The following is a 21,353-nucleotide window of genomic DNA, read 5'->3' on the forward strand; positions in this document are numbered from 1 at the left end:
CCCACACACCTACCACACCTCACTTTCCAGGCAGCCACATGGTGACATATGGGAGAAGCCAGGGAAGGGCACTCGGGAATGCCGGGCGCCTCAGGCTGTCCTCACACACGTCATCTTGATCATTTCCAGCACAGAGGACGGGTAGGGTTAACTGAGCAATGATTATGCTAAAGAAAAATCTCAGGCCTGCCTCCGTAGACACTCTGCCCCCTTGTCAAGGAGTGAATCACCGGGAAGGCGAGCAGATGTGAACCGCACCGGTGACTCCACTCCAGGTGGGTGGGGTGGAACCCGAGGGTGGTTCTTGCCTCTTGTGACTCCCAAAAGGCCGGTCTTCAACATTCTCTCCTAAGGAAGAGTTTGTACCCAGTACTTGAACTGGTGAGAGTCCTTTGTCCTTTACTCTTTGAGACCCCTGCGGTCTTCATACTGTGGCCAAAGGATCTTAACAAAGATTGTTTTCAGTCCAGCAGTGATTTCCCAACTCATTCATGAAGCCTGTGGGTGAGGGCCTGCGTGGTCCCGCTCTGGCCCATGTGCCCCCAGCTCACTCGCTTTTCTCATGCCCTTGGACTCCAAGCATCTTCCCACCCAAGCCCTTTGCCCATCCCGTTACCTCTGCTTGGAACATTCTGCCCTGCAATCTCCCAACCCCACCATAAGCGTCTCCTTCCTACAGATCTCAGCTCAGGAATCATTCTCAAGATGCTCCTCATCCCAGACTTGCTCAGGTCCCCCTTTAAATTTCACAGTGCCCATGCTTTTTTTTTTTTTTTTTTGGCCTTTTTGGGGTGCTTTTGGTATAGGAGATATATATACATACATCTTTATCTGTATTTATATTTATATAGATAAAGATATATAGATATAATGGAATTATAATTGAAAAAATAGAGGATTAGCATCTATTTGGGACTGGTCATTGTCCTTTTCTCCCGCCTTGGCAGGAGAAACCTAAAGCTTGGCAGCATCACCTAAAGCTTCAGCGTTGTGTCTGCTTAGCCCTTGAGCTAACAACCGCCCTACCCTCTATCTCTGCGAACTACCCTCTCACCCACACACGCAGCTGCCTGGTCACCATGCTTGTGCTCAATGACGCCAGCTGATTGGAGAGCGGGCGGAAGGTTTACCTGGTCATAGCTCCACCACTTCTCGAGGCTGAGAAATCTAATGGCCTGAAAGGAGGCTAATGGTGTATGTGTTGAACTGAGTCCCAAAGCCAGAGAACCAGGAGCGCCAACATCAAAGGGCAGGAGAAAGATGCCCCAGCGCAAGCAGAGAGCAAATCTGCCCTTCATCTGCCTTTTTGTTCCACTTTTTGCTTCCGGCGGGATGACTGACGACCACCCGCACTGGGGAGGGTGATCGGAGTTACTCAGTTCGCCAAAGTGCTAATCTCTACCGGAAACTCTCAAGACACGCCCCAAATAACGTTCCACCAGCTAGCTAGGCATGCCTTAGACCAGTCAAGCTGACACAAAATCAGCCCTCAGAGGCAGAACGGCCTCGGGGGCTCGTGGTCCCTCCCAAGCGTCACCTTCCTGAAGCTTTCTCAGCAGACTGTGGAATCCAGGTTAGAACCTTCGGCTGCACCCGACTCTTCTAACCTTGTCACGGCGGTCAGCAGGAAATCAGCACATCAGGGCCAGGGTTTTAAAGAACCTTCAGGAACCAAAGGGTTTTTGTTTGTTTGTTTGTTTGTTTTTGCTCTTGTTGGAATTTTGGAAACCAAGGAGGAGGGAAAAAAAAAAACGAAATGAGGACAGGAATACTGTTTTAAAAGAAAACAGAAGCAAAGACACCTTTGCCTTTGCCAAACACTGGGCAAACACAAGGATGGGCTGAAGGGAGGTACCCTCTGGAGAGCATCACTTGGGATGCCACAAGCTTCTGGGTTCCGAAGCCAGCAGGAGGAAGGGCTCTGTCCCGCCAGCTCTCTGTGGCAAAGGCAAAGCTGCTGAGCCAGAGATGGGCAACAGGAAGACATTTGCTGAGGTTGGTGGCAAGGGGAGGTTATAGAAATAGGAAGATGTAGGGCGCCTGGGTGGCTCAGTTGGTTAAGCGTCTGCCTTTAGCTCAGGTCATGATCCTGGGGTCCTGGGATCGAGTCCTGTGTCTGGGCTCCCTCTCCTCCCGGCTCATGCCGTCTCTCTCTCTCTCTCTCTCTCTCTCTCTCTCTCTCTCAAAATCTTTAAAAAGAAACAGGAAGATGCTTGCCGGGCTCCTGTGCCAGCTTCATCAGGCTGGAGCAGCCTGGGTCCCAGCCCTTCCTGCACTTGTAAGGCCCTTGTTCCTTAGGTCTTGCTAACTGTCACTTCTCTGGTAAGGGTCCCCTGACCTCTCCAAACGGCTGCCTAATCCTCCCTGTGCTTGCTGTATTCCTTGTATCCCAGCTAGGCTGTGCCCCTCAGATCTGGGGTCACCTCCGGAATAGAGGGTGTGCTGTGAATCTGACCGTGAATGAATGATGGGGCTTGGTGGGGGGGCGGCAGCCTTGCTTCAGGCGTCAATAAGCCAAATGGAGGCCCCTGGCTCTGACTACAAGGGAGCTGCAAGGTCAACGCTGAACCTTTCCTGGTAGCCTTGGGCTGCCCTGGGCAATTGCTGCGGGGCCATTCCCAGATCCTGACCCTGCAAGCCGCTGGGACTGGCCCAGACTCAAGGACCTCGAGACCAGCCCAAGTCTCCCCGAAGCCAGGACCTGAGCTGATGAACTGCTTTGCCCAACTCCATCCCCTAGACACTTCGGCTTGCCCCACCCTTGGGGGCTACAGTTTCAACCAACCCCACAGTACTTAGAGTGGCACACTAGGGTTTTTTACCCTAATTCATCAGGCCCAGGGATACCTGAGTATTACCTGAGTATTACCTTTACCACCTTTACCAGAAACATCCTGAATGTTCCCATACCTTTTGTACAGTAGGCCATTCCTGGGCACTGGGAAAAAGGAGTACCCTGGTCACACAATCTACCTCTTAGTGCCTCAGTTTACCCATATGTAACCTTGGCCTGCATCTGCCTCTTCTTACATTACACAGATTCAGGAAACATGATTATTAAAGCGCTGGCTGCTCTTTGGAAGAAAAGGACTCTATTTTCATGCTTTTGTCCTCTAGCTCCCCACTCCCCACTTCCCTGGAACTTTCTCAGATGTGCTCCATAGGCCAAACTAGAGCGGAAACCCCCAGGACTGGTGGGTGTTGGCAAGTGAATGGTCGCAGGCTTGGGAACAAACACAGCCAACGATGTTGTCCAAGCACTTTTAGTTCAAAGAGAAGCAAGTTCAAAGCTGCTAGTCATTGAGGTGGAGGTCCTTGGGCCAGACAGTCCCGGCATGTCCAGCACCCCTCCTGGGAGGGCTGCTGGGGGAAGCGACCCATCAGAAATGAGGGGAGGCTTGTAGAAATGGCCTCCAGATGTGGGCCGTCCTGGGCACCAAGCCCAGCTGCTCCAGCTGCAGCCGCGTGGGCCTGTAGGCGTTGAGGTTGCTGTAGGGAGCTGGCGAGCTGTCGTGGGGCCTCAGGGAGAAGGGGGCCTGTGGGCTCAGGGCCCCCCACGGGCCAGGGTGGGGCTGAAGCCTGAGGGGCAGAGCGGGGTTGGGGGCCAGGGGACTGCTGGGCCCCGAGGACGCCGACAGACTCTGGTTCTGGGGATTGCTGCCTGTCGAGTGGCTGCTGAAGGGGTTGGAGGACGTGTGGTCGCTGGCGGAGCGGCTACTGCCACTGAGGCGGCCGGGTGGGGGGCTGCGGCCTGCTCGGGGCTGCAGGGGTGCCACCAGCCTGGGGGACTTTGGGCCCATCACAGGCTTGGAGGAGGCATAGAGGTGGCGAAACTCCTCGTCGAACAGCTCCACCGCCGGGCCCGTAAACTTGGAGAGGATGTTCCGGTGGACGTGTCCGCAGAGCCAGGTGAAGCTGCCGGGGAGGAGGAGAGTGAAGGTGGGTCGGGGAGGCCTCGAGAGTCCCCTCCCCCACAGCCCCTCCCCCACCGCCCCCAGGCTCCTCTGGGGGAAGTGGGCTCATGCCTGGCTGGGGGGGAAGGACTTAACATTAGCTCTCCCGCCTCTGGCCTGCTCATTTCATCCCGCACAGCCCCTGCAGGATGACCTTGGTACCCGCTTCACGGATGGCAAGACCCACGGTGCAGAACTCAGCAAATGTTTGCAGGGGAACAGTAAAGGCACCAGACTGGATCTCTGGCCTCAGGGTCCCCTCTGGGTGCTCAGATCCTGGCTCTCCTGCTGAAGCCCAAAAGGGCTAAGTGAGAGCTGAGTCCCAGTGTCCCCAGCTGTGTGCTCACGAGTCCCCTAGCTGCTGAAGCCCCCTGTGAAATGTGGGAACCCCTGCCCCTTCTAACCAAAGAGGGGTCTGGGCAAGGCAGCTGCGAAACACGGGCCGCTCCTCCGTGGGAGTGGCTTGGAAGAGGGAACACAGGGTGGGCACGCGGGCGTGGGAATGACACAGCCCGTGTGCACTTAGCCCGGATACTGGGCAGAGGCCTCGGCCCTCCCTCCATTTACTGGTTTTAAATGAAAACAAAGGCATTTATGGATTACTTCTTATGATTCCTTGATTTAACCAAATTCCTTTTTCTCTCTGATGGACAAGTCTCTTCATGAGCAGCCCCACACACCCCCACTCCCCCCCAAACCCTTGAAAAGGCCTGGTGAGAGCGCAGAGGCTAAAAATGGCACCTGGAGAGCAACCATGGCAGGATGGTCAGAGGGAGACATGGTCACTCGGAAGTGGGGGGATAGGAATGACCCCCAACCAATGGTCTCAGCCCCCACCCCCACCTCATCCATCAGCCCAGCCAGAGGGTGGGGCGGGGCCCACGCAAGGTGAGGCCAATCCTGGGAAGAACAATGAGGCTTTGTTTATGCCTCACCACCATCCTGGAGCCACCCACACACCCCAGAGAGGTGAGCAGCTGATGCGGGGTGCGGGCCAGCAAGGGCACAGGGAAGGCGGCCAACACGGGGACAGCGGGGACAGCGGGGGGACTCCTGGCTTGTGTTGTTTGGAATCAGACTAGATTAGGCCAAGCAACTGCGTGCTTTGCAAAACAAAACAGGTGCAAGGGTGCCCTGGCAACTTTTCCGGCTCCCACGCCCCCCTGTGCCTACACCTCAGCAGGGGACCCCCTCAAGTCCCTTGGTGTCCCTGTAGACCCCTGCCCAACCGTGCACCACGCTGGGCTTCTCCTCCATACCCTGTGTGGCCGTCATCCCATGCCGGAGCTCCGACACTTCATCACCACCCGTGGTAGGAAATACACGTCCTTTCTACGGCTGTTTGGTCCTTCGTACCTGGAACTGACTTTGTCACAATCTTTGGTTCAAGGACCGCCCTCATGACTGGTCTATTCCTTGCCTGTTTTAATTTGTGTAGCTATTTGTTAGTTATTTTAAATAATGTAATAAGTACCAACAAACCTACCACCTAAAATAAAAAGTTACCATCTAGCCATATGGTCTCTTCCAGCAACGTATTTTCCAGGTCTGCCCCCCATGAAAGAGAGAATCATCACCCTGAATCCTGTATTCCAGTTCCCATACTTTCCTTTCTCTGTTAAAAAAAAATTGGGGGGCGCCTGGGTGGCTCAGCTGGTTGGGTGGCTGCCTTTAGCTCAGGTCATGATCCCAGGGTCTGGGATGGAGTCCCACATCGGGCTCCCTGCTCAGCCGGGACCCTGCTTCTCTCTCTGCCTGCCACTCCCCCTGCTTGCGATTTCTCTCTCTCGCTCGCTCTCTGACAAAGAAACAAAATCTTAAAAAAAAAAAAAAAATCTAAAAAAAAAAGTTTTATGTATTCTGGAAAGAAAATATTTTAGTTGTTTTTAACATGTATGTAATATTTGGGGTTTTTTTTCCTCACTTAATATTATATTACTAAGATTTACCCAAGTTGTCTCTGGTTGCTGTACCTCATTCAATTTTTCCTGCTGTATAATAGTTCACGGGTAGCTAGATCATGATTTACTCCTCCCGTCTCCCACGGACAACCATTCGTGTTGCTTCCACAGTATTTCCGTTGCGACCAGTGCTGTAAGGAGCGTCCTTCCACATGTCTTTTACTGTCCCGTGGACTCAGTCTCTTAGAAGTACCTCTAGGAGGGGAATTGCTGGATTATAGACCAGGTGAATAGAGCTTTAGCGGGAAATTCCAAACTCTTTAGAAAGTCATTATATCGACTTGCAATCCCACCAGCAACGTAAAAAGATCGTGTACATCCAGCATTTGGTATTGTCAGTATTATTTTTTTTGCTACTCGAAAAGGTATAAAATGGCAACTCATTCTAGCCTTCATTTGTATTCTTCTGGTCACGGATGGTGCAGAAGCCCTCTTCGTGTCTTCCCGCGTGTTGGCTCCCGGCTGAGATGCCTGCTCCCGCCTCCCGCCTGCTCTGCCTCATGCTTCTTTCTCTTATGATTCACGGGAGTTCTCTGTGGTCCTGGACACTAACCTTGCAAGGGCATCATGAAAACCTGCTCCCACTCTGTAACCCAACTTTCACTTTCTCTCAGGGTTCTCTCAAGAACCAAAGTTCTTCATCGTAATATCATTGGATTTCGCAATCCGTTATAGTCAAGGCTTTTTTGTGTTCTGTTTAACACAAGAGAGGGGCGTGTGGGGGCACTTGGGTGGCTCAGTCGGTGAAGCAACTGCCTTCAGCTCAGGTCATGATCTCAGCATCCTGAGATCGAGTCCTGCATCGGGCTCCTTGCTCAGCGGGGAGCCTGCTTCTCCCACTGCCCCTCACCCACTTATGCCCTCTCACTCAAATAAATAAAATCTTAAAAAAAAAAAAAAAAGACGGGTGTCTGTGATAAGACACCCAGTTCTTATCCTAAGGTCTAAAAGATATTCATCTATTCTTTTCTACTAAGAGTTTTAAAGTTTGTTTTTGACATTTCAGGCCTTTTAATCTATTGGAAAGTGGCTTTTTAAATTTTTTCTTTCTTTTCTTTTTCTTTTTTTCTTTCTCTCTCTTTTTTTTTTTTTTTTTTTTTTTGGTGTATGTGTGAAGTGGAATCAAATTTTTTGTGTGGGGAATTTATTTTTTTCCAGTTCCCCCTTTCCCCACCACTCTAACACGCCCCAGAGACATCTGGGTTTTCTGCTCTGTTCCATCTGTCAGTCTGTCTGCCCCTCCTCCAACGCCACCTTGTCAGGATGACTCCAGCTCCACAACAACCTGAGCTCTGGCAGAGCCAGTCCTCCCTGCCTGTTCTTCTTCAGACTTACAGTGGCTAATCTTGGAGAAATACATTTTACATCATCACCTACTCACATGTACAAACATAAACATCACCACACAACAGTTTCCAGAACATTCCTTACCTCAGTGTGCCCTCAGTATATTTATTCTATCCTATTTCATTACCAAAAAGAAAAAAAAAAAATTTCCAGGCATCATCCACCAAATCGATTTCATGTCCTGCTATTGTGTAATGAGGCACAGGATTTGAAATGCTATGTTCCCCGAGCTGTTCCCCTGGCCCTGGATGGCCAGGACCTTACATGGACTTTCATTAATTTGTTCATTCATTCGTTCAGCAAATATTATGGTCTTATAAAATATTCAGGCACTGGATGAACTGTACTTCATGCCAGGAATGCAACAGAGAAGAAAACAGATGCAGTCCAGGTTCTGACACCATGTTTACAATCTTGGCTGAACAAATCCATGGAGAGGCTCTCTAGGAGATGACCTGGAAACTAGAAGGTAAGGAGTTAGCAGATTAAGATAGCAAGAATGAGCTCTCCAAAAGAGGGAATACACAGTAAGTGCAAAGGCCCTGAGGCCTTAAAGAGCATGAAAGACTGGAGGAACACAGTGTGCCTACAGCACAGTGGAGAGAAAGGAAAATCCAGCTCAGACAGAGGCCATGGTAAGCATGAATTTTTTTTCCCCCTAGTCGCAGTGACAAACCTGGGAGGATTTTAAGGATGCAAGTAATTTGATTTGGTTTATGTTTAAAAATCTTTCTCTTCCTAGTAGAGAAAGCTCAGAGGTAGAAGTGTGGGTCAGGGCAGGACTGGAATCAGGGCCAGTTAGGTTCTCATGCTGTGCCGTCCAAGGCCCAACCTCAAAGGCACCAACATCCTGGACCTGCCAGCAGACGTGGGAGCTCGGTTGATGCTGGGGAAACTTCTTAGCTCATGCTGATCTCAGAGCACACACCACGCCACTCTGTAGCTCTTTACCCATGAGAAAAGTATTTTGGAACTAGACAGTGATCACGGTTGCACACAAGCGAATGTACTAAATGTCATTTAATTACACATTTAAGATTCTGTGAATTTCCCAGTAAAAATCGAAGAAAGAATGAGAGAGAATTCCTCATCAGGTGGGCCCTGACTCCAGGCTTGGGCCTTGGATCTGGGGCAGCTGCCCCGACAGAGATCTGACCCTTCCCATCGTGGTGGTGAGCGAAGTCTAGTGGCAGCTTAGTTAAGGTCAGAGGTCAAGGTCAGAGGCCTCAAAGTCCTGATGTGTGGTTTGAAGCTGAGCCCCCACCCAGAACCTCACGGCTTGATGCCCAGAGGGCCTTTGTCACTCTCCAAGGAAAGAACCAAAGCCGAGAAGGTGGCTCTGGCCACTTGGGGAGAGACGCTCAGCCCCACCGCAACCTCTTACAGGGCAAGTGCGCGCTGGGTGCCAGGCCCAAGGATCGGAAGCCTGTGGGTGCCTTTTGGCACAGGTGCCCAGTGAAGCAAAGCAAGGAGAGAAGCTGTGGGTGGAAATACACGGGAGGCTCGGTGAGCCCTGGATGCCGGAGGCGTCCCCGCAGGGCTGCCCGTCTCAGAGGCCCTCCTGACAGAGTTACGAACTCGCCTTCTCCCCGTGCAGCCGGACGACACCTCACTCAGCTCCGCACAGGCCACTGCGCAGCCAGGCAAATGGCTGCGCAGGGAAAGGTGGAGAGAGAGCCAGTGGGGAGCCAAGGGGAGCTTTACCCAGCTCGGCCACCCCTTCCCAGGCTCGCTTCCCCCCCCCCCCCCCCAGCGCGCTCTCTGTCTCTTCTCTGTACTGGTTCTTTTTTTTTTTTTTTTTTTTAAGGCAATCTCTAAACCCAACAGGAGGCTTGAACTCACAACCCCAAGATCAAGAGTCACGTGCTCTACCAACCAAGCGGGTCACAGCTGGCTGCTGTTTATCTCCTTAGTTTGAATGGGAGCTCCAGAGGGGCACCCCAGCCTTGAAGCATGCCTGGTATGTACCCAGTAGGTCTCTACAGAATGTTGAATGAAGGAAGGAACAGAGAGGTGCAGTGACCTGCCCAAGATCACCCAGCCAGGAAGCTACAGAGCTGGGAATTGAACCTCTGCTGTCTGACTTCTAGTTGAGGCTGCCACCACGGCCAGTCCCTAGCACCGGCCTTAGGTCCTAAAGAGTTTGGACACACTTCTGAAAATAAAACAGGACACAGGCACACATACACACACAGCCCAAAACGAACTGCACAGCTTTACCAGCACGCCTGAGTCAGCTGAGGAGGGAAGAAGATTCCGTGTCCTATTGCAATCTACAGGGAAACGGGAAAGGACCTCTCTACCCCGAAGGCCCCCTCCCACCCCCCACCTGCCGTGAAAGGTCCAGATGTCCGCCTTCTGCCCAGGCTGGTCTTGCCTCCGGCCTCATGCATGTGATGAAGTCCCAGCTTGGCCCGAGCCGCACCCTGGGAGCCGCCGGGCAGGGATAAGTGCGGGAGCAGCTGGGGCTGCTCTGCGCCAGCCTCAGCCTTGGCCTCCTCAAAGCCTTCGGCAGGGGAAGCCCAGTGCTCACCTGTACGACCCCGACAGGACGTATCTCCAGTCCGAGATGATGAACTTCTCCTGGATTTGGCCGGCGAACTTCCGGCCTGATTTGGCACAGTACACCTCTCCTTCCACACTCCGGATGGAGATGTTCTGTTGGAAGGGGAGTCGGGGTGTCACCCGCTATTTCCATATATATAGATACAGGTTTGCCTAGGAAAACATCTGGAAGGACGTGCAGCAAGACACAGGCAGGGATAATCCCTAATTCAAAGGCTTATCGGCTATTTTTATTTTTCTCTTGGCTGAATTTTCTAAATTCTTTTCATTGTCCTGACATTATCTGAGTCACGGGGGGTGGAGGAAGGGAGGAAAAGGGAGATGGTAGAATTTAAACAAAGTGGCAAACTGAAGAACGAGGAGGGCCTAATGCCCAGGAGCCCTCCGTCTAGGCTCCCAGGGACCACAGAGGCCTGGCAAGCCCAGCCTTGCCTTGTTAGTGGCTTTAGTGACATGAGACCCTGACCCCAAGCTGGTCAGAAGGAAATGCAGTCAGAAGGGGTACCTTTGTGGAGACCTCAGTGGGCCCTCGATCCTCCTAAGGAAAGCTGTGTCCACAGCCCAAATCACAGCCCGATTCGTCCCTCCCCCCGCCCCAGGAACACCTGCTGCCCCAGGCCTCAGCCAGAACCTTGTGATGCTGGAAAAATGAACCGGCGGGTCAAGCTTGGGGATGTCTCAAGCTCTGAGACAGGTGGGATCCTGCTGTGATCCCGTGAATGTCCCTGGTCTCTGGGCAGGCTCTGGGAAGGGGATGCCCAATGCTTCCAGCGTCTCCATAAGCTCTGTGACACGCTGAGAGGAGGGCCACATGCCGCCGTCCCTTGGTGGGCAGAGGACTGGCAGGCGTGGCTGGAGCGGGTCATGGCCAAGGCCTGTGCCGATGGCCTCCTGTTGAGGACGTGCGATCCAGGTCAAGCAAGCCCGGAGGCCTGCGGCTCGGGGAGGCGCCTAAACTCAGCTTCCTCCCAGGCAGTGAGGAGGGCAAGGGCGGGAGAAAGGGCGGATGGCGGGGTCTCCCGGAGGCTGGCGAGGCTGAGCCAGAACCAGTCACCAAGGGCCCCACCCACCCGCGTGCTGGTAAGCACTGGGCGGTCCGACGCTGGGCCTCGAGTCAGCTGCCCTAAATCTGACACGACGAAAACCCATCTCTGGGCTTCTTTTCTCCTTGCCAGAAGAGGGAAGTGGGTGGGGAGTTGGGTTCAGTCCAAGAGGCTCGGCTCCCTGTCGGGGCTGTGAAGTCCTCCGCGCCGATGCTGCGCGGGCCTGGGAAGCCCGGCCGCGGGGCTTCTTCAGCCGAGAGATCAAGGCACATGCGGCACCGACTGCGGCTCACGAGACACCCATGGGCCCCTTTCAGTTCCCTGCCCCCGTGGACCTTCGTGAGGCCAAAGAGCGGCAGGCAGGGGTGATGGCGATCTCTTCGGGGTCCGGTCCCGCGGCCTCCCCCAGCTCTCTGGCTCCCTGCCCCTGCCATCTTGGAGGCCACATTTTCCTTATGGTGTAGCTATAGGAGGAGGGAGGGCTGTCTGTCCTACGCGGGCCTTTGATCAAGAAATAAACCTTTACTACGCTGAGCCATTGAGATGGGGTTGGTGGGGGGTAAGCACAGCCTAAGCTATCCCGTCCTAATACAAAATACCTTCCGGATGCTCGCCGGGGGCCCTACCTTGAGGTGGCTGTCCGAGATCTGGACTTTGTCACACATCTCTTGGAAGAGCGTCACCCCTCCCTGGTCCAGGAGCACACAGACGAACACCCCACGCTTGTTGGCCGCCTCTAGAATGTCACAGAAGATCTCCACATCCGTGAACACATCCATCAGGATGGCCAGGACCTGGGCCAGGGCAGAGGGGTGGAAACAAAAAGAGTCAGGGGTCGGGAGCTAACTGGTTTCCGCCGAGCTTCCCAGGTCCCGGTGGGCCGGAGACAGCAGCTGCGCTTGCTGCTGCTGTGGAGGAGACGGCACGAGGAGGGGGGCTCCGCCAGGGCAGCACTGCAGGGAAAAGAGCTGGAGCGGAGCCCTCGGCGCTGACTCCATCTGTCCAACCCAACCACAGGCCCGCCAGCCTCGGCGCCCACGGCCGGAGCGCAGCATGCACGGGGGGAAGGAGGCAAAGGCAGAGACGCAAAGGCACAGGAGGGGAGGAGAAGGGCAAGGGGACGCACGCGGTCTGGCAGGTTCGGAGCTGAGGCCTGGATGTCAAGGCCCGGCTGCTCAGCCACGTGGTGCTCGAAGGCACTCCATGGCCACTGGTTTTCCAGTGTTGTTAAGCCACAGCATACTGCCTCGAGCAAAATCCCTGGGGAGACCCTAGAGAGAGACTACACAAGGCAGAGCTGCCCCAGCGGGCTGGACAACGGAGTCCTCCTGTAGCCTAACAGAACCATGGGGAGGAGAGAGCCCCAGAAATCCAACAACCGAGGGGAGACGTGTGCAGCCCCGCCTCCAAGGACCCAAACCTCCGCCTGCCAGCAGCACCCCAACTCGCCGCAAGCAGTCACCTCTGCTGCACAAGCAAGGTGTTTGGGCGGGGCCACTGCCAGGCGCCTGATTGGGTGTGAGGCGGGCACATCACCAAGGTCAGACCAATGAGAGCATGGCATTCCCTGCTGGCCCCAGAGATTGGCCCAGGGCCGCTCACAGGACCTAAGTTACTCTACTGACAGCGGGCCCAGGGCTCGCGCGGGGCTCCGGGAAAGGAGGCGTTCCTGCTGCAAGGGTCGCTCCGGGAGTGGAGTGTGAGCTACGGCTGCCAGTCTTGCCGCCACGTGGCCGCTGCCCCAGCACCAAGCACACGGCCAGCCTCGCTCGAGCGTCGTTCTTTCGAATATCTGGTTTCAGTCATGTTTTGAAGCCAGTCCTACCCTCGACTTTCCCACTGTAGACATCCATGCATGCTCCTCCTGTGTTTGGGGTTGTTTTCCACCATATTCTGATTTATAAAAAGAAACATGTGTTTGATCTTTGTCCCTGTTTCCGCACCAAGCTCTAAAGCCTTTGGAATTTCCTAAGTGATGAGCGGGACCGGAGGAAGGTCTTTGTTATGTTAATGAGGTGACTCTCCAGCGGGGGCTGGTTGCCAGGGGAACCTACTAAGTGATTAGAGGGTTGGAATTTTCCGTCCTTCCCACCTCCTTACTCCAAGGAAAGACTAGGGGGGCTGGAGGTTGAATCCACTGCAAATGCCAGTGATGTAATCAGTCATGCCTGTGTAATGAAGCCCGCCTAAAAACCCAAGACTAAAAACCCAAGACGACGGGTTCAGAGAGCTTCTGGGTTGGTGATTTGGGGAGAGGAGAGTGGTCAGAAAAGGCATAGAAGTTCTATGCCCCCATACCTCGCTGTGTGAATCTCTTCCATCTGGCTGTGCCTGAGTTCTACCCCTTGTAATAAACTGGTAATCTAGAAAGTGTCGCGAACCACTGTAGCAGACTGACCAAACGCAAGAAGGGGGTCGTTGGAGTCTCCAGTCTGAGCTCCGGACTGGCATGGGATGGGACATCCAGCTGTCCGAGAATTGCTCGGTGGTGGGCGACCCCCGCATCGTGTGACTAGAGCAGAATTAGACCAGTGTCACCCAATCAAAAGTCTGTCCTAATACCCAAATCACGGCATATTGACAAGTGGATACGGCAGCCATTAGCAATGATAATTATAATGGTCACATGGAAACTGTGAGACACGGTGAAATGTTGAAGCAAAACTGTTGTATGATCCAGGCTCGACATAGGTATATTAGCAATGAATGAATTCAGTGAAAAAGGATAACAGAGCACAAGATGATAGTCTGTCCAGTATGACTGCGAGTGAGGGAAAGCGGTGTGTAGACACATTAGCAAGCACAAGGCCCAACCTGGTGGACAGGTTTGGAATGGGCACTATGGCAGTTTTCAACATTACCTGTAATAACGTTCCATTTTTTCTAATAATTGCTGTGTGTGTGTATGTATGTATTATATATGGAGAGATATATGTATTCTATAGAGATATATATATGTATATACAGATATATAGATATATCGACCATCAACACCTGGGAAGTAGCCAGGACGAGAAGAGGGTCATGGAAACAGACAAAGGAGTGTCTGGTACCCACATGGAGCTGACTTCCTGCCCAGATGATGTGACTGTCTGGACAGGGGTAGGAAGGCAGAAAAGATGTTCTAAAAGGGAGGCCATGCTCCTTTAGAACCATGGTCCTGTTAGCACACGATTGTCTCTACACATTTAAACTTACAGTGCCAGCAGCAACCTAGGCCCTCGCTGCTGGAAGAGAAGTGGTTCCTCCTTGAGGGCAGTATAGGTGAGAAGGATGCCTCTCTCTCCCCAGGAGGTCAGTAAATCCTTCCTGGTTGTGTTCCAGTAAGTCCTCGGTTCCCAGAGACAGGGCTGGTGACAGACTGAACAGAGAAGCGGCCATGTTTACCAATAACCCCACATCATGATTGGAGGGATGCTTGGAAAAACAGGCTCATGATGTCTAGGTTTATCCTGTTGGCCTCCTACTGGCTCCCAACGGATTGACTCAAGACCCATAATCTCTTCAGTCCCTTACAGGGTGTCATGGAATGAATGATGACCTCTCTAATGATATGCCCACATCCTGACCACCAAAATCTGTGGACATGATCTCCCTTGGAAAAAGTCTCTGCAGGTGCAGTTAAGACTTTCAAGATGAGGGGCACCTGGGTGGCTCAAATGGTTAAGTATCTGTTGCCCCGGGATCGAGCCCCACCTAGGGCTCCCTGGTCAGTGAGGAGTCTGTTTTTCCCTCTCCCTCTGCCTCTCCCCCTTCTTGTGCGTGCTCTCTCTCAATTGAATCAATAAAATAAAAAAGAGAGAAAGAGAGAGAGACACTCTCAAAATGAGACCATCCTGGATTATCCAGTGGGCCCTAAATCCAATGGCAAGTGTCCTTGTAAAAGATACTCTGAGGAGACACAGGGAGGAAGGGGTGTGGGGGGGGGCACATGAAGTCAGAGGCAGAGGCTGGAGTGAGGTGGCCACAAGCCAAGGAATGCCCGCAGCCACCAGACGCTGGGAGCAGAAGACAGGACCCTCCCGGAGAGACTTCAGAGCAAGGAGGGCCCAGCTGACATATCCATGTTAGGTCTGCCTTTCAGAGCAAGGAGAGAATAAATATCTCTTGTTTTAAACCACCAGCAGGCTGGTAACTTGTCTCAGCAGCTCTGGAACACTGAGACGAAGGGGTTACACACTGTTCAGACGACAGTGCTCTCCCAGGGTGTTAGGGAGCTGTGGCTCCAGACCCCATGCTACTGGAAATGAGCTGAGTGCCTTCGGACAACTCATTTACCCTCTCTGGGGTTCAGTTTCTTTACCGATAAAACACTGCTCAGGGCGCCTGGGTGGCTCAGTGGGTTAAAGCCTCTGCCTTCGGCTCATGTCATGATCTCAGTGTCCTGGCATCAAGCCCCGCATCGCATCGGGCTCTCTGCTCAGTGGGGCGCCTGCTTCCCCCTCTCTTTCTGCCTGCCTCTCTGCCTCCTTGTGATCTCTCTCTCTCTATCAAATAAATAAATAAATAATATTAAAAAACAACAAAACACTGTTCAAAAATAGAGCATTAGCTATCATTCAAGCTGCATCTAACCCTGAGCCCAGATAATATAAATGAATCCAGGTGCAAAAAGTAAAGGTTTTTATTCTCGTTTGACTTTGATTTTTATGGGCCTTGTGAGCAAGTATGAATCATGTTAGAATAACGCCATGCAAACATGTTTTAGTCCAGGTTGTAGAAGAGGATTAAAAGTAGTGCGACACCTCTAGGGGCATAAAAAAGAACTAAAGTAGGCCCGTCCGCTGGACCAGCGCGCTGGGGTAGGGTTGGCCGGGAAGAAGGAAGTAGTTCCGCCACCCCTTGAAGAAGGAAGCCCAGCCTGGCAGGCAGGCTTGGCAATTTGAGCAGCACAGAGACCCAGGAGCCTCACTAGGGGAGATGCTGGTCCCCTAGGGCAATCCCCAGAAGCAAGAGTCATCCTATGGGGACCTCAAATCCTGGCTGAGAGTCCCTCACCCCCTGTCGGACAGATGTGAGCTCCCCTAGGCCGGAAATCCTGCTGCTTTGGGAATACCAGGGTGGAGGAGGGGAGAGGGGGTTTGGGTCTTACTGGGGCCCAGCCTGTTGGGGACAATCTCACCCCATCCCCCACTCTCTGCCTCTACTTCTCTTCTTGCCTCTTTCTCTTGTCTGTGCTGAGGCTCCTTTGTTTTCCCCAAACAACAGCAATGGCACCGTGGAGTCAGCAGGAGCAGCCTTTTATGGTTTTGCAAATCTCCCCGCTATCTGGCCTGCCAGGAGCCAGCTGGCTTTTGGGATCTGCTTTTGCAGCGATCCGCTGCCGCTGCGCTGGGCTGCGTGGGTGGCGGCGTGGGAAGGCCGGCGGGCCTCTCACAGAGGACCGGTTAGAGAGGGCATGACCTTCCAGGCTCGCTGCACCCATCTGGGAACCCTCAGGGATCCTGACCACACTCAGAGGATGCATTCATCGTGCTGTTTCCATCTTTTAGGATGTCTGCCATCCAAGGCCAGCTGACACCTTGCTAGAAGCACGAGACGCGCACCAAGCCAACGGTCCCCCTGCTCTAAATGACCCTAGGGCCATGTTCCAGACCATGAGCCCAGAGCCTGCTGACACGGTTCCAACCAGCCACTCCTAAGCTGCTCGCCCTGCCTGCCCTCCCTTGCCTGAACAAGAACAATGGGGGCCTGTGCGCCTGCATTCCCCCCCTACCCGGCCCCCTGTGCTTCCTGTGTGGTCCCGCATGGCCTGCTCTGCCCCCTGCTTCTAGGGAGCTGTGAGCAAGACCTTCTTGCTTCATGCCGGTTATTTCCATGCCTGTATGTCCCACTCATCCCTCTGACACCTCCTGACCTTTGCCTGGAATCCCTTTCCCTTCCTCTCTGCCTGACCGCCTCTTACTCAGCCTGTGAGACTCAGCTCGGAGGCCCCCTCTTCCAGGAAGCCTGCCTTAGTCACCCTGTCCTCCCCTCCCAGGCACAGAGGCTTGCTCACACCCAGGGCTGCCTCCCAGTCCCTGTTGTCTTCTCCTTCCCTACTGGGGCAGGCTGAGGCAGGGAGCTCTCCCGAGGGAGGTCGGCCTCTGGATCCGTTCCCCCACCCTGGGTGCAGGTCCTGGCTATGAATTAGGTTTTGTGGCATAAAGGAATGCGAGCATGGAGGGAAAGGAATCCCTGCTAGTTTAGAAGTGGAAACTGGTCTAAAAACCACCGAGCTTGGGCTGGCTCTGTGTGTTTTCCTCTCTGGAGGCTGAAGCCACAGGGGGAACATGCAAACCTATCGACTCTCCAGCTCTGAGTGGACAGGACAGCCTGTGACTAGGTTCCCACCTCCCTGGCATCAGGGCCTGGGACAAGAGGGCATGGTGGGGACTGCGGCAAAGGGGACTTACCCACCAAAAGCAGGTGTTGGGGGGTCACCACTCAGCGACAGCAGAGCCAGCTCTTGCCACCTGCTGAGAGGAACTGGAAATGCTTACTTTTAGGTGAAATCCTCGGGTTTTGAAGTGTCATCTTTTTTTTTTTTTTTTTAAGATTTTATTTATTTATTTGAAGGACAAGGATCACAAGTAGGCAGAGAGAGAAGCAGGCTCGGAGCCCGATTTGGGACTCGATCCCAGGACCCTGAGAGCATGACCTGAGCCGAAGGCAGAGGATTTATTAACCACTGAGCTACCCAGGTGCCCCTTGAAGTGTCATCTTAAATTCAGAAAGTGCTGTACCTGTGAAACAAAGGATACAGGCCGGAGGGCGGGGCTTGGGCCCAGGGAAAGACAGAAGCCTCGCTGGGTGGGGAAGAGGGGGCAGGGGAGGGACTCAGCTGCAGGGTGGGGGGTGGGGACTGCTTCACCCACCCTGACTGGCTTCCTTCCAGGGAGCCTCACTCACCCCCAGAACTGCAGCTGTGGTTGAGAACTTCCCCGACACCACTAGTCCCTACCCCTGGGGGGGGGCACTGACCTTCCCTCAGACAGACCGGAGCCAGCCCTACTCCGGATCACAAGTAGGCAGAGTGAGAAAGGGAAGCAGGCTCGGAGGCCGATTCGGGACCCGGGACCCGTCATGGAAACTAGAAATCCCTGAGACCTGAAAAGCCAGCGCTCCACCCACTGTCACTTTAACTAACTTTCCAGAACTGCACTCCTTCCCCCTCTTCCACACACAGCCCCGCCACCTGAAGCCGGGCTTTTCCTGGAGCCTTTGGCTTTCTGGGGCAGGACAGGGAGCCTAACAGAAAATGAGCTTAAGGGCGCCTGGGTGGCTCAGTGGGTTAAGCCGCTGCCTTCGGCTCAGGTCATGATCATAGGGTCCTGGGATCGAGTTCCACATCCAGCTCTCTGCTTAGCGGGGAGCCTGCTTCCCCCTCTCTCTGCCTGCCTCTCTGCCTACTTGTGATCTTTCTCTCTGTCAAATAAATAAATAAATAAAATCTTTAAAAAAAAAAAAAGAAAGAAAATGAGCTTAAATACCAGCTGGTCCTTTGCTGAGTCTACTCTTGTCCCTCTGCAGCTTCAGGAGGGAGGAGTGGGCGGCCGATGCCCCGTTGGGACTCGTCATTCGTGCGGCTGGGGGAGCCCTACCCCAGCTGCTGCAAGAAGCCACTGATCCCAAACGATCCGGGGCAGCGGGAGAACTAATGACCAAATGCCCCTCACCGTGCCTGAAATTCTACCGGCCAAGCTCTGGTCATGAAATAGATTTCTTCTTTCTTCTTCCCCTTTTTTTTTTTTTTAAGGATTTTATTCATTTGAGAGAGAGCCTGCATGAACAGTGTGGAATGGCAGCAGGAAAGGGAGAAGCAGTCTCCCTGCCGAGCAAGGAGCCCCACCTGGGACTCAACCCTAGGACTCTGGGATCATGACCTGATCCGAAGGCAGACCCTTAACCCACTGAGCCACCCAGGTGGCCCCATTTTCTTCTTCTAAAGTCAAGTATTAAAATGTAAATATTCTGGGGAGAAACCTTCTCTGTGCCTAGTCTGTCTTCTGTCTGACCATCAGCTGGATTGAGGGGCTGCTGGGTCATTTGTGGACAGACAGGTCTAACCTGAGTCTGAGAGGACAAAGGACATGCGTGTGTCTCAGTGGTGGCCCCTTGGTGGCCCCTTCATTTGGAAGCACAGAGGTGAGGGGCCTGGCCCTGGCTGGGGTGGGTGGGGGGCGGTGGACAAGAAAGGGACTTGGGTGCTGCGTCCTGTGGAAGGAGTCGGCCTTCGTCAGGAGAAAAACAGGGAAGGTGAAGGGGTCCCAGGCAGCGGGAATGGCACATGCAAAGCTCTGAAGCCTGGGCAAGGAGGGCTGGAGGCTCTGCAGGTCCCTGGGGACGGAGCGGCCGGAGCCGAGAGAGGAGATGGAGAGGTGGTGAGCCATAAGGACTTTGCTCTTCCCACTGTGGGCAACTAGGAGCCATGGAGGGCTCTAAGCAGAGAAGGGACCCACTTAGACTTGAAGTATAGAAGAAGTGCTCCACAGCCACACGGAGACTGGAAGATGGAAGAGGAGGGGCAGGCAGGAAGCGATGGCAGGAGTGCCAGGGAGGGGTGGTGGTGGCCTAGCCCCAGACCATGACAGGTGGGATCAGAAAGTCAGTGATCCAGGGAAGACAGACAATAACATCTGTGACCCCTTCCTCAGCCCTAGTCTTCTGAACTCCATGCCTTGGGCAGGACCTACCCCCATCTCCTCCACCAGCACCCTTCCTCCCCCTACCCCAAGGCCAAGGAGACACAGGCCCCCGCCCCCCATACCTGGCTGGTCCGGGTGATGCAGCGGCGAATGAGGTCTCTGATGTTGTTGTGCTTGTCCGCCTGGAAGTACACGGTGGCGCTGGACTTTTCCTTCAGGTAGGGCTTCTGGGCTGAGGCCCAGGTGTGCAACAGGGTCGGCTCGCTGCCCTCCGAGGCCACGGGGAAATAGGTTCCTGATGGCAGGGAGCAGGAGTCCAGTCCCCGGGGGCTGGCCTCTGCCCCTCCTGGGGGCTCCGGGCCACAAGAGGGCTCCTTGGCCTGGGCCTGGATGTACTGGGCCTCCACCGAGGACAAGAAGTCGACCTCACCTTCCTGGCCGAGTGCCTGCCAGTAGGCCTCGGGCCCCCCATCCAAGAGGGCGTCTGTGGCCAGCCGGGCACTCTCATTGTCGCTGAAATCGGCCCTGGTCGGCCGGACCCACTGGCTCTTGACCTCTTCCAGGCGTTTTCGGATCTTGCCCACATGCCTCGACCAGCTCATGTTGCCCCGTACCCCGGTCGTGGTGGACAGGAGGCTGTGGCTTGAGCTCCTCCTGATATCAGGGCAAGCGGGCCATGCCACGGCGGAGAAGAGCCTTTAGTGCTCGTGGGAAGCACCGGCATCCACCTGCCACCTGTCACGCCCGCTGGAGGAAGTGATTTACCGCAGGGCGAGCAACACTTCCCGGGATCAGGCTCACCCTCACAGCCAGGCCCTGGCTTATCTCAGCGCCACCGCCCTGCCCGCCGGCCAAGGGCCGGCTCTGTCACGCCCGGGCACACTCAGCCCTGGGAGCCGTCCTCTGCACTCATTGCACAACTCTCCAGAGCCCCGGCCTGCCGTCAGAGCGGGGAGGCTCTCCCAGCACCCTCGGGCCTCGGCCCCTCCTGTGCTTCTGTTCCAACACCATTGGTTGGAGACAAGAACTCCCCTTAGGGGGACAGAGGTTTCCCTGAGACTGCACCAGCATGGGGAGGGAAGTTGAACACAGGCCAGGCAGAGCTGTCCACCAGGCACACTCTTTTCTTCCAGTGACAATGAGGTCCCAGCCTCTGGTCCTCTGAAAAAGCTTTGCTCTGCTCCCTCTCTCCCCTACTGTGTTTGCCAGAGAAGCTCTGGTCTGGGGACTGCATGACCTGCTTGGAGTACGGCCTGGAGAGGACCCTGTCACGGTGTCTGGGCACCGGGGCATTGGGACCCGTCGTCTCCCAGCTAGAGGCAGCAGGTGACAGCAGGTGTGTTTGAAGTATAGGAACACTAAGGGCGAAGGCACATTTCTTTCCAGGTCAGGTCATGGTCACGTCCATGTCGGCGGAATGCCATGTCTGTCTTTGGGTTCAGCCAGAAACAGACTGAGACAGGATTTGAGTATAATAAGTAGCTCGCTGGAAGGTGATTCCAAGAAGGGCCAATGGGGAAGGGAGGAGTGAGACAGGACGGGTGGGGAGCCCCCAGCAGGCCACGGTGGTGCACATCTGAGATTTATGAACAACGAGGGACCATGTGGGGTCATTCCCGCAGGGCCCCCTGGGAGACGGTATAGAGTACCTCTTAGAATTTTGCGACCCAAAGGGTGAGAATTTATCTGCCAGCCTCCATCTGTCATCGGCAGAGGGCTGCTCCTGGGCCCACACCGACCCTCAGGAGGGGGCCTGCCCTGTGCTCACCAGGCACGACCCTGAAGCCAGAGGAAGCATGTGGTCTGGCTCTCAGGGCCACGGCCAGAGACTCACCAGAGAGAGGGAAGGGCTCAGGG

At 54.4% G+C, this 21,353-nt stretch overlaps 1 protein-coding gene across 1 annotated transcript; it reads right to left on the reverse strand.

Moving 5' to 3' along the window:
• Window positions 1-1,696: 1,696 nt before the first annotated feature.
• On the reverse strand, window positions 1,697-20,439 carry FAM83A (family with sequence similarity 83 member A). The gene is made up of 4 exons (XM_082721764.1): window positions 19,619-20,439; window positions 11,496-11,663; window positions 9,795-9,919; window positions 1,697-3,915 (listed from the first exon to the last, which is right to left on the reverse strand). The coding sequence occupies exons 1-4, from the start codon at window positions 20,096-20,098 to the stop codon at window positions 3,381-3,383; spliced, it is 1,308 nt and encodes a 435-aa protein (XP_082577890.1). The 5' UTR covers window positions 20,099-20,439; the 3' UTR covers window positions 1,697-3,380.
• Between the last annotated feature and the right edge of the window lie 914 nt (window positions 20,440-21,353).

The sequence above is a fragment of the Mustela nivalis genome (genome assembly GCF_964662115.1).
Source record: "Mustela nivalis genome assembly, chromosome: 2".
In the NCBI taxonomy this organism is placed as follows: Eukaryota; Metazoa; Chordata; class Mammalia; order Carnivora; family Mustelidae; genus Mustela; species Mustela nivalis.